Consider the following 12,007-nt stretch of genomic DNA (forward strand, 5'->3'; position numbering starts at 1 on the left):
ATGAGTACTTTAAAATCAAGTATTTCAGAAGACAGAAGCCTTTAGAGACTTAAGTCAATGTAGTTCAACTACAGTGAGTTAATGTAATATCACTAAACAAAGCAGATGATTGCTACATGCTCCTCTGAAAAAACAGTTGAGAGATGCAAGCTCAGACTACCCTGGAACAACAAATAGAAGAACACGTATATTACACTGTAGCCATTGTTTCTATTTTACATCTTATCCCTTGTCACCAGGTACAATCCACACAAAGAATACATCTTAAAATTGCAGCGTTACTGACTCCTTACATGTAGAGCAAAAGGTATTTCCTCAGTCTCTACTCTGCCACTTTGAGTCTCTATGCAAGCTGGATCGGTGTTGACTGGTGACACCAATTACAAAGAGCAGCAGCCTTAAACCATAAAAACCTTGTGGTCTCATAAGGCCACACAAGAAGTCTGTGCTTTCCCTTCTTCTTGCTGTCTTTGAAAAAGTGTGTATCCCAAGCCATCAAGGCTTGTGTGATAAATGAGTTTTTCCCTAAACCCCCGAAAATTTTGAACTTCAAGAATAAGTTACATCTCAGGGGTAATTTTCTATCCACCTATCAAATTTGACAGGTGGGTAGAGATATCAGTATCATGTTCCCCAAAGTGCCACGGGGAGAAGGAAAAAAAACCAAACCCAACTCCAAAATCCCCAACAACATTAAAAATATTACTCGTTCAGAAAAAATGTGAATTACTTCTCTTGCTGAAGTGGGAGCTTCTTGGTTGCTAGTTGTTTGGTGTGTGCACATAGCTCAAAACTAGCTGTATCATAAACATCTCCTGGCCATGCAGTAATTAAAGGAATAAAGAGAGAGAAGAGAAAAAGGAAAAAAAAAAAAAAAAAAGGAGGAGTTTTACATAATAAGGAGTACAGAGAAGATGACTGGCAGAAAGATCAAAAGTACAGTATGAAGGTATACAGAAGGCTATTTCTCATTAGCTCATGGAATTAAGTCTGGGAAACTCCTCTTCCAATCGCACAGTTTCCTCTGGCTGACAACACTTCAGAAAATGACTAAGAAATTTTTCTATGTTTTGAAAATTTCAGATTATTTTTGAAACAAGGAAGAAAGATGTACAGATTTTTATTATGTCAATTATCCTGACAGACTTCCAATATTTCTAAGAGTGGTCAACATTAACAAAAGAACTGAAAACATGCAAAGCACATCTAATTCAGCAGTGGAATTAAACTCCAAACTTAAGGCAGCAGTCTCCAAAAATCATTATATTAAAACCAACTAAACAAACAAAAATCAATAACAAAGCAAGCCAAGCAGTTATACTACTACTACTTTCTCTGTAGATGCATGTGCCCACATAAGAGACATTTTGAAAACGAATGCATAGTATTTTCATAGCATTTAAATATGAGCAAATCAGTTCAATTTAAGTAACTTAGCTTCTTACCTGTCTAGATTTAGCCAATGGCTTCTTTTCATTAGGCTTTTTAGGTGCATCATAAGACTTCCTGATTGCTAAAGGCACTCCATATTTTGCAGCAGGTTTGGTAATTTTCTGAGCTGGTGCAACTGAAGTCAGTAATTGTTCTTGAGCCAGTCTTTTAGCTAAAAAGAAAAAAAACCCACAAAACTGTTTCACAGCTATCCGAGCCAGCCAGTTTACTATATTTCCCTTTAACAAGGTGGTAGAACAGCAAAACCGGAGGAACACAGGTGAACTGCTAACATTTCATTCACATGGGGTGATGCATAAGTGCAGTATACCCAGTTGTCTAAAACAGCTCATCTAAATTTCATGCTTGGTAAGAAACAGCAGAACACAATCCCTGAGCTTTTCACTCTCAACACTTCACTCTAAACTGCAGAACTGAAGCTTATTTCAGCTGCCATGCTTTATTATCCAGTGGATATCCCATGGACACAGGTAAAAGTTTTCCTAATGGAATGCAGAGACAGGCCTCTGTCCACTAAGACACTGGACTGCAACCTGCAACACTCATGTCAGAAGAAGATGAGCCCTGGAAGAGCTTCAGGGTCCTTGAAGGATATCATTTTCCCCATAGAGTTCTCAAAAATATGCCAATATTGTGGATTTTATTCTGTGCTAGCAGGGTTCTCTTACTACAGAATAGCAGGATAGCAGTGAAACCCACAACATTCTGAGAAAACAACAAAGCATGTGCCATAGCCTCAAGTAATTAGGAGGAAATAAAATAAAGAAGGGGAAGAAAATGTAGGAAAAAAGGGTAAAATAATGCAGGAAAAAGTAGTAAGATATGACCATCTGAACAAAGTGAACCACAATCTAATTTCATAGAACATAGAATAGTTTGGGTTGGAAGGGACCTTCAAAGGTCATCTAGTCCAAGCCCCCTGCAATGAGCAGGGACATCTGCAACTAGATCAGGTTGCTCAGACCTCCGTCCAGCCTGGCCTGGAATGTCTCCAGGAATGGGGCATCTTCCATCTCTCTGGGCAACGTGTTTCACCATCCCCATTGTAAAAAATTTCTTCCTCATGTCTAGCCTAAATCTCTCCCCATTTAGATTAAAACCGTTACCCCTTGTCCTGTCGCAACTGGCCCTGCTAAAAAGTCTGTCTCCATCTTTCTTATATGCCCCTTTAAGTACTGAATGGCTGCAATAAGGTCTCCCTGGAGCCTAATTTGCTGCCAGTAGTAGAAATTCTACTGCTTTGGGCTAAAGTCAGGGCTAAATCCTGGAATTTTTACCAAAATCTCCCATGTTTTTACAAGAAATGGTATTTCTCGTTACCCATTTGTCATTAGTAAGGGAAAAAATAAACAGACAATAACATATAAATTATTTCCAGTATTTGCAGTCTTCACTGTCTCCTTTAATTTTGGAAGCATAGCATACTTCAGGAGGAAAAAGTACACCTAAAATCTTACAGGACCATAGTTCATATTTGCATCATTTGTACCCTACATACATTCAAGCTCTCTGGGGGAGACAGGAAAATTGCTTCCCTCTCTTTTTTTTTTCCCTGAAACTTTACAATCAGGTATAAGAACACACCAAAACTAATAAAAGAACAAAGCTCTATACGCTGTCTTGCCAGAACTGAAAGCAAAAGCACTTGCCATACTTACTTACCTGGTGCAGCATGTGGTCCAAACTTCTGGAAGATTTTGTGATTGAATTCTTCTGCAATAAGCTAAACAAAAAGTCGAACAGTTAACCAACAGTATTATGTCTGAGGCTTGAAAGAACTCTTTTTCAGACAAACTTACCTGTAAAGACTTTCATCTAACTATTATGAGTTGAAAGTATATTTCATATACAAAATGAATAGCCTTCTCCTGAAATTTCTTTAGTTGCCAGTTAGAATCCACTAGAATTCTTTACACTTGGTGAGGTTTCCGTTTGCATTCATTTCCTGTATGTCCTTTCTCTGTCTATATTTATTTACCTTGTATGAGTACTACTATTCAATTGTTAAACTTGATCTCTTTAGATTAGTAAAAGGACATGAATAGATGTCAAATGATATCAACAGATTCTAAACTGAATAGTGAGCAACTTCTAGGTCATATATATGTGACATTTAAATATCAATAAATTTAAAGATTACTTCGCAATATTTCACAGAACACACTTTCAGGACATTCCAAATTCCAATCAAAAATGGCTTGAAGAAATTGTGATAAAGAAGCGATGCTGAAGTCATTGGCAGCACCGTTTTATGAAAAAATACATATGTAAACAAATCAACATCTCCCTCATAATTCCTCACTATGCAGAAAACCACACAAAACAATGCACTTAAAATGTCAATTTAAATTTGTTTGTGGAAACTACCAAATACTTAAGTAATTTGAGATTTTTCTTTACAATTTGTAGTAAAACCTTTTCTTCCGCACTGAAAGCATCTCTATAAAAGCTCTAGGAAATACCATTACTCCGATTTCTCATGTTGTACATTGACATTGCAGTAGGGAAAAGGAAAAGTTCTATGATGTTTTTTAGCAAAGTTAGAATTAAAACTAACTCCATACCTGTGGTGTGAGAAATTTTTCAACCCGTTTGGCTATAAAATTTTTCTCCAATATGGAGTTTACTGATGGTCTATTCCTAGGATTCCTTTTAAATAATTGTGACAACAGATTACGTAGATCATAGGAGTAATGCATAGAAACAGGCGGAAAAGGTCCAGAGATTATCTTCAGTACCAAGTTCTTCATGTTACCAGCTTCAAACTACGTCACAAAAGAAAGAAAAGTTATTATTACTTACTCTCTGTCCATATGTAAGGCTGCATATAAACATAAAGAGGAAAACAAAAACCAACACACCTTCCCTTGCCTCAATGTACCAAAACAAATTTTCAAGGCCATCAACAGTTCACATCAGTGGTTTAAAATAACCTGCTGCCTCATAATAGAGATATTTAATACTACAGAGATATAAACCTTGCTAACAAGTAACTATTTCACTCCAGATCCAGACTGACAATGATATATAATTAAGGAAAAAATAATGACGTAATTATCTGCTTCATCTCTTCTCCCACACACTTTTTCAAATGAAACATTGTAAAGTGTTCACACTTGCACAGAGTGAAATCCAAAGGAATGCTTAGACTTCAGCTTAAGCTCAGGAAGCCCAGCACACTGTTTCAATTCCTTTGTACTATAAAAAGAAAATAGTAAGTATCACCCAGCTCACAGAAAGCAACCTATTGCTGTCAATTCTTAGAAAGGCAACATTGTCAGCATTGCTGCCACAGAAGAGACCAAGCAATAAGAAACTATAAAAGCTTGAAATGAAATCCTTATTCCTTGGTTGTTTTTTTTCTGATATGAATATTTTAGCTATTTTTATTTAAAGAAAAAAATATTATTTTAAAAAACAAACATAAACAAACAAAACCATATGAAAAAATACAACCAAAACAAGACAGAAAAAAAGGTTTTTTCTTCCCCTCCTAACTGGAAAAATGCATGATGCAGATGTGTTCTTCAAAACAACACACACACACAGGCAACTCTTTCACCTCAGGAGTTTTCTCTAAGAACTATTTCTGTTCTAAACAGAAATGCATTAATCCATCTGCACAAAAGCCAACGGTCCAAATTCAGACTTGCAATGAACAAGTCAAGTTTTTGGAAAGAAGGAGACACTATTCACAGTATCGTTTGCTACAGCACCTGACATTTTTTTTCAGCTAGCATAGTTCATTAGAAACTGACATTGAAACAAAATATACAGTACGAAGATTTCTGGAGAGGCTGGCATGAACAAAAAACAGATGGAAAATGTTGGTCAGTATAGGAAGAGGAGATGAAAATGTTGAAGGTAATTTTAAACAATCACCATTAAAGCCTTTCATCATGTAAGGCACATTTGCATAACATCAGGAAAAATCCCTGTTTGAAATCACTATGATTTTAAAGAAACAAGACGTTTCTACTCACCGCATGTTTAAGTGTGCACATTTCATAGAGAACACAACCAAGAGCCCAGATGTCACTAAAGCAAAGAGAACATGCTTAAGAATTGGTGCTAGGTGTAACATGGCCATGTAACTTACATCTGTGAAGTCCATCTTTGAAAAGGCAAAGGTTGTATTTTGAGTATGTACAAGCTCTCTTGTATCTTCCACCTTCTCAAAGCACAACAGCCCAAACAAAAAAAGAATTCAACAACCAAAAATCAGGCCAACCTGAAAACTAGCTGGGGTTATTTTGGCTCCAGATTTTATTTAGACCTTTTCATCTAAACCACTCCAATCAGAGAAATTAGACGATACATGGACAGAGGCTTTCTTTCTTTAAATGTATACATTTACCTGAGGTCTTTGTATTAAACAAACAAAAACCCAAACAAAAACCTCCACCCAGTTCAGCAAATAAAATTCTTAAAGTCAATTTACTCTGTTTACCCTTGACTTATCTTACCCTTACTGATGACAAAATTACACGATTTGGTTAGAATACCATTTGATAATAAATGCCATATAGGAGAAATTAAGGGACAAGGAACTGTAATAATTTTTATCTTTTAAGATACCAATTGGAATTAGTACAAGGCACCCACAGCAATGGATGCAGCAGCTTAGTGAGGCCTAAGACTAACTTGAGAGTGAGCATGTTAATGACATGACGGATGCTGTTACCAGATACAGCCTACTGCCTGGACAGCAAATATATAAGCAAAGTATCTGTATGACTTCGTTATCTGAAGCAAGCTGAGCCACTTATCTATGCATCAGCTTAGAGAAACCAATTACTGTGTTTGTGATTTCATTCTCATCATGCTTTCACATTCATAGTGCATAAATTAAGGCAGTACAACTAGTGTGGAGATAGGCAAAAGCAGAACCATCATGAAGAACACAGCTAGATCAAGAACTCGGAGCATTAAGCTACATCATCTCTGCATCACATTGCTTTGTACTGCACAGACCTGCTAACATCCCACTTGTACAGATTCAGTACTTTCTTGGGTAAGAGATGGAACTAGTAGCTCTTCACCATTATCCGAATAGAATAGCTTCAGATTTCTAAAGAGCTCGCTTTTTTTTCCTTACCAAAAACGTTTAATAAAATGTTTATTAGTACCTTTTATTGTTGTAAGGTTTGTTCTGACATATTTCAGGTGATAAATAGTATGGTGTTCCTATGCAAGTGCGAGCCAACTCAGCAGTACTAAGAAAAAAATAAGAATGAATGTTAACTAGTTAACTCACATGAAGTGCACACATTGTGTTTTCCTAGATCAAAGCGATTTAGATTAAGTCAGAGAAAACAGCATCAAAAAGGAGTTACCTGTTAAGAACTCTGGCGATCCCAAAATCTCCCAGCTGTATTGTTCCATCTTTGGTTAAAAATATATTCTTGATACAGAAATTTTAAGAAGTCTGTTAATTAAAACATTCATGCAATTGCAAACTTCTTGTTCTCAACATGTTTTGGGAAGAATAAAGTTTTCTACTATTCAATCACTCTGAAGTCACTAGCAGTAGCGTTATTGACTCCTCTGAAACACCAGGCTTACTCTAGTCCTCCATAATCAAAATTAAACACTATTACACATTCTAGAATATAACCTTTTCTGTCCCCACTCATAAATATGAGTAATAATCAAGTAGCTTCATCAAATAGCCTCATCTGTTTGTACAAATATCACATAAATCTCTTCCAGACAATTCTGAAGAAGAAAAGTGTTTCCAGTATTCAAAGTGTTTAGGTAAAAAGACTATTTTCTATAATTTTCCAACTTACGCTAGCAAGATATGAATGTAACCATTTTGGAAGTAAATTCAGTTAAAAAATAGTTACCTACATACCTGTGACTTTATGTCCCGATGCAAGATTTTTCTATCATGTATGTGTTTTAGTGCTAAACAGATTTGTACAAACCAATCCAGAATCTATGCGCAAAAGAAAATGCAACATTAGTATTGTCATTTATCTGAAAGCTGCCCCAGTTACATAACTAAAGATACTATCAGATCAGTTTTCTAACTCAAGATTTTACCCTCTTCCCACAAACTTGTCATTTATATACCACAGAATAATAAAAAATGTAACAGTATTGTCACTACAGTGCAAACTTTTTAATGAAAGATGCATATTACCCAAATTGGAAATTAAGTCAGAGACCCTTACATATTATAAAGCTAACAAAAGTATGCATTATGAATTTGATTGACGAAAATGTTTAAGACACAGAATTTGCATCTTAAAGATTGTACTTTTGCGGTAATGAATACAAGTCTTCTTGCAGTCAACCAACCAAGAGTCCTACAAAACCATACTGATGTTTACAGAAACACTTATTTTATCATACAGTAACTTTATGTATTTTACCGTAAATAGAAAAATAGTACAAAGCACATTTCAATGAGAAAAGCAATGAACTACATTTACCTAGAAGATTAAAAACAAGCCAACAAAACCCATGTTTTTGTAAATTTGTAAAAAACATAATATAAAGTGACTACCTGCAAGAACTTTTCCATGTGAACACTGGTTTTACACTCGCAATTTAGCACATACATGTCAAGATTACGGTATAATCCAAGGTGTAATTTTCACTTGTCTATGTTAAGTTCTTCTTGTAAAAGTGAGCCCAAATTAGAAAAAAAGTTTTACAAATCATATCCAAAATGTTTGATGATTACCCTATTCTAAACACCATCAACAGACCTAATACAATAGGAGGCCCTTCCAACCACAGGTAAATTGAGATCCTACTGGCAGCAGACACAAAAGCATAGAAAAAGTTTTGTAAACAAGGAAACATATGTTAGTTGGAAACAAAAAAAACCTGAACCCTGCATAATTATTTTCACTTAATTGAATCAGATCTATATAAAATGCTCTCTTTTATTCCAAACTCTCACACGGTACAAATGACTTTATAATGAGTATCATGGGAAAAGAAAATCTGCTGGTATACATGAATACAATATTAAATTTTTTCTAATGGAAAAATGAACTTTCAACTATGTCAACTTCATATTGCCATATTATTGTACTTACAAAGTATGTTATTCTATACTTCTCATAAGTGCAAATCAGTGTTAAAAAAATCCTGTGCCATTATATATTTACAAAAATGATTTCAAAGGTTTAAAAATATTAATGTTGTCTTTCAGTATTTTTCATTTCTCAGACTTGGTTTACTTACTTCATAAGAGATCCAACTTTTTTTAAACCATCTTACACATACAGACAAAACCCCAATTAACATAGCCAAAAATTCCAGCTACATTTTTAAGAGACTACTGTGACTGATGGCAATGAGAATCACAATTTGAGAACCTCCTTTAGATTAGTCAACTATATCTATCACACTGAACCAAAATAATTTAAAACTCATGAAAAAGTATCATGCAAGAAAACACTATAGCAGCAGTTTCCTGTTACCTGATCTTCAGAGAACAGGATTCCTTTCTGGGCATTAATTTTTTTAAAGAGGTCTCCTCCTTCACAGTAATCCATCACTATGTAGAGACAGCCATTTTCTGTAAAATAAAACACAATGTATTTCAAAAAGAAAAAGGCAGACCCACCTTTAATGTCGCTTTCCAAGTATCTTCACTGCAGTCAGAGAAAAAGCAACAAAAAAGTTAACCTTTTCACATGCAGATTCAGATATCACTTATTAAGTACTTTTTTTTAAACTTCAAGCAAAATTACTTTTATTATTTTGAGTTTCCCAACATGAGTTTCCCATTTCTGGTAACATCGGACTATTTCGATAAGGAGAGGGAAAAAAAAGCCACATCTGCTGAACCAAAGGCACAAAACGAGGTTCAAAACCACTATGAAATTAAAGGTGTCGCTTTACGAATGTAATATAAACCACTCTTCAACCTGCTTTCAGACATCTTATAGATCCCCTACTCTAAAAACAGAGTTCTAATTCAGGTAGTTGCCTCTATTTACCTAATTCTTTCTTGGAGTTTTATCTGGACAAGGTATTACTCACACTAAGTGCAAGACTGTGACAACCACCAGCTCTCATACCAGACATACAGTTCATTTCAGGGACTGAGTAAAACTTCCAGCAGACAATGACAGACGGAAACAATTATTTTTCTGATTTTTTAAATGAAATTCGGGGAGGCTTCCAAAAATCCTATGCAAGTTTCCACTAGGACGTAAGAACATATATAATACATTTCATACAACATTACAGTTTTGCTCCCCAATGCAATCTTATCCCATTACTGATGAAAAAAAGACTGGGCAGAAGCAGGTTACTAAAAACTACAAAGAACTACACTAGCCACATATTAGGCATGATTTTGAGAAGAGCTGAATAAATGCATTTTATCAGTCACATGTCACTCAAAAGAAAAACTCTTATTTTATGAAAGAGATTGTCATAGCACTTAAAAACTCTAAATAGAGTCAAAATTAATTAAATCATCTAAGCTGCTTAAATTTTACTCCTTCAGAATGCTTCTGGAATTTGCCTTTCAAAACATCACATTCAAGACTTTTCGTTTGTGCTTACAGCTGTTTGTATCTTGATTAAGCTTTATAATGGTGTAATTTTAAAAGATGATCCTAGGATTCTGAGTTTCTGGTAGACCTGTTGCTGAAATAGTTCTCTCTTATAAACCAAATCAGTACACTCAAAGTCAATGTGCTTTAGTAATAGAGATGCAACATGAAGTCTCTTGAACTACAGATTAGAGGATCTACCCTTGAAAGAAGAAAAAAGAAAAAACCAGTCTTAAAGAACAGGCTTCTGTTACAAAGACAAAAGTGTAGATTTATAAATTAGAAGACTATGGCTGTGCAATGACTCCAGCACAAAATTCTAATTTAATGAATAGACAAAAATAAAAGCCCTAAGAAGACATAAGAAAGCAGAAAAGAAGGAAAACAGAAAAGAGCAGTATTCCTAGAGAGTATCTCAAATAAAATTTACATTTTAATAGTATTTTAACCATAGAATAGGCTCTTTGAATCTTTTATCTGTTCTGCTCATTTCCAAAAACATTCACTGTGAAAACTAATGTAGGATTATATTTCTCTTTCCTTCATAGCTTGATGAAGCAAACAGTCCCACCTATTTTTCCACCTCTGAAAGCAATTATATGATTATAATTACTGAAGACTGTATTCTAAGACAACAGGCTTTGACATCCAAATTGCTCTTGGTAGGTTATCAATACCCAAATTTAGACCATACTCAGATTTAACATGCACAAGCAGTCAAGTCATTAGAGTATACACAAGTATTCAAGGAAACTTACACTCTGGAGAAATAAAGGGAACATAACCCTTTCATTTAAGCATCAACTAAAACTGACACATGTAAGGAAGAGACATGAATATTTCTATTTAATTGTTGCATATTAACTATTATTTTTAACATGCAGGAAATTGTGAAAAAATACAACCAGAAAGAAATGAAAAGAGTAACAGAAGTGTGAAAAAACCTGATTAAAGAGAGAAAACACACTGACTTTTAAAACTATGTGCAATAAATAATGCATAGACAGTCACTATCATTACTTCAGGTTCTACTGTGTTAATTAATCTTACCTTCAAATGACTCCCTATACAGGACAATATTTGGATGTTTCATGTTGGCCAATACAGCAACTTCTCTCCTTGATTCTTCTCTCTCCTTATTTGACATCTTCAGAAGGAAAATAATGATTTTTTGAGAAAAGGAATGCAAAAAGAATGAATTAGTAATTAGTAATAAACACTCACCTTAGAGATGTTGATTTCTTTAATAACATACTGTTGGCCATTTTCTTTAGCTTTAACAAGAATTGCTTTCCCAAAGGATCCTTCTCCAATCTTTCGCACTTTAATATATTTATCCATAGCTATCTTCTTAAGGCATCCTTACTCGAGTACTAGGGAAAAACAAACAAACACACAAAAAAAGAACAAACAAACCAGATCTAGTTTGCTGTACTTAGTAATCTAATCTGCCAGGTCATGTTACTTTTTTTTTCCCCCCGCCCTCTCTTTTTCTTACTCAAAATGTTAACGTATTCATCTCCTCGGTTGCATCACACGCTTTGTAGCTTTTCCATAAATCACCTACTCTTAGCCTCAATTCTATTTGGGTACAGTTGGCTCACTTGGTGTAAAAACAAAAAGGCTGCATTGATAAAATCAGTTTAATCTTTCTTCTTTACAGACAGTATTTAGAAAATTGTGTGTTTTCTCATTAAATACAGCAAGTAGTCAGTGCCATAACTTCTGATTCAGCTAGCATACAATCATCATATAGGGCTATAGCACCTGGTTAACAATCCTCCATTGAACTTTACCTGGAAGAACTATGATAGTGGCGAGGCAGAAATTCCTACATGCTGTTTCTTAAGAAGCACTAAATCCAATATTTTGGAAGTTAGTCAGTACAATGAAGAAAAAAAGGGACTGAATTCAAGAGAGCCACATCAAGTTTAGAATTATTATAAAATATAGAAAGGTGTGACCTTAACTCTGACTGAAAACTTAGATGATTTATTCTTCTATGTTGCATAGAAAATAAATTAATT

The 12,007-nt window shown here is 34.7% G+C and overlaps 1 protein-coding gene across 9 annotated transcripts in view; it reads right to left on the reverse strand.

Moving 5' to 3' along the window:
- NEK1 (NIMA related kinase 1) overlaps positions 1 to 12,007 on the reverse strand; it is a 48,743-nt gene that overhangs the window by 34,261 nt on the left and 2,475 nt on the right. For all 9 annotated transcript variants that reach the window (XM_065633750.1, XM_065633747.1, XM_065633746.1 and 6 more), the window contains exons 2-11: positions 11,205 to 11,353; positions 11,031 to 11,127; positions 8,895 to 8,992; positions 7,310 to 7,393; positions 6,789 to 6,856; positions 6,582 to 6,668; positions 5,436 to 5,490; positions 4,017 to 4,217; positions 3,115 to 3,175; positions 1,446 to 1,603 (exon numbers count right to left, since the gene is read on the reverse strand). In XM_065633750.1, the coding sequence (XP_065489822.1) occupies positions 1,446 to 1,603; positions 3,115 to 3,175; positions 4,017 to 4,217; positions 5,436 to 5,490; positions 6,582 to 6,668; positions 6,789 to 6,856; positions 7,310 to 7,393; positions 8,895 to 8,992; positions 11,031 to 11,127; positions 11,205 to 11,321 (1,026 nt within the window). In that variant the 5' untranslated portion in view covers positions 11,322 to 11,353. The remainder of the gene's footprint in view (positions 1 to 1,445; positions 1,604 to 3,114; positions 3,176 to 4,016; positions 4,218 to 5,435; positions 5,491 to 6,581; positions 6,669 to 6,788; positions 6,857 to 7,309; positions 7,394 to 8,894; positions 8,993 to 11,030; positions 11,128 to 11,204; positions 11,354 to 12,007) is intronic.

This window comes from Caloenas nicobarica, chromosome 4 (assembly GCF_036013445.1).
Source record: "Caloenas nicobarica isolate bCalNic1 chromosome 4, bCalNic1.hap1, whole genome shotgun sequence".
NCBI lineage: Eukaryota > Metazoa > Chordata > Aves > Columbiformes > Columbidae > Caloenas > Caloenas nicobarica.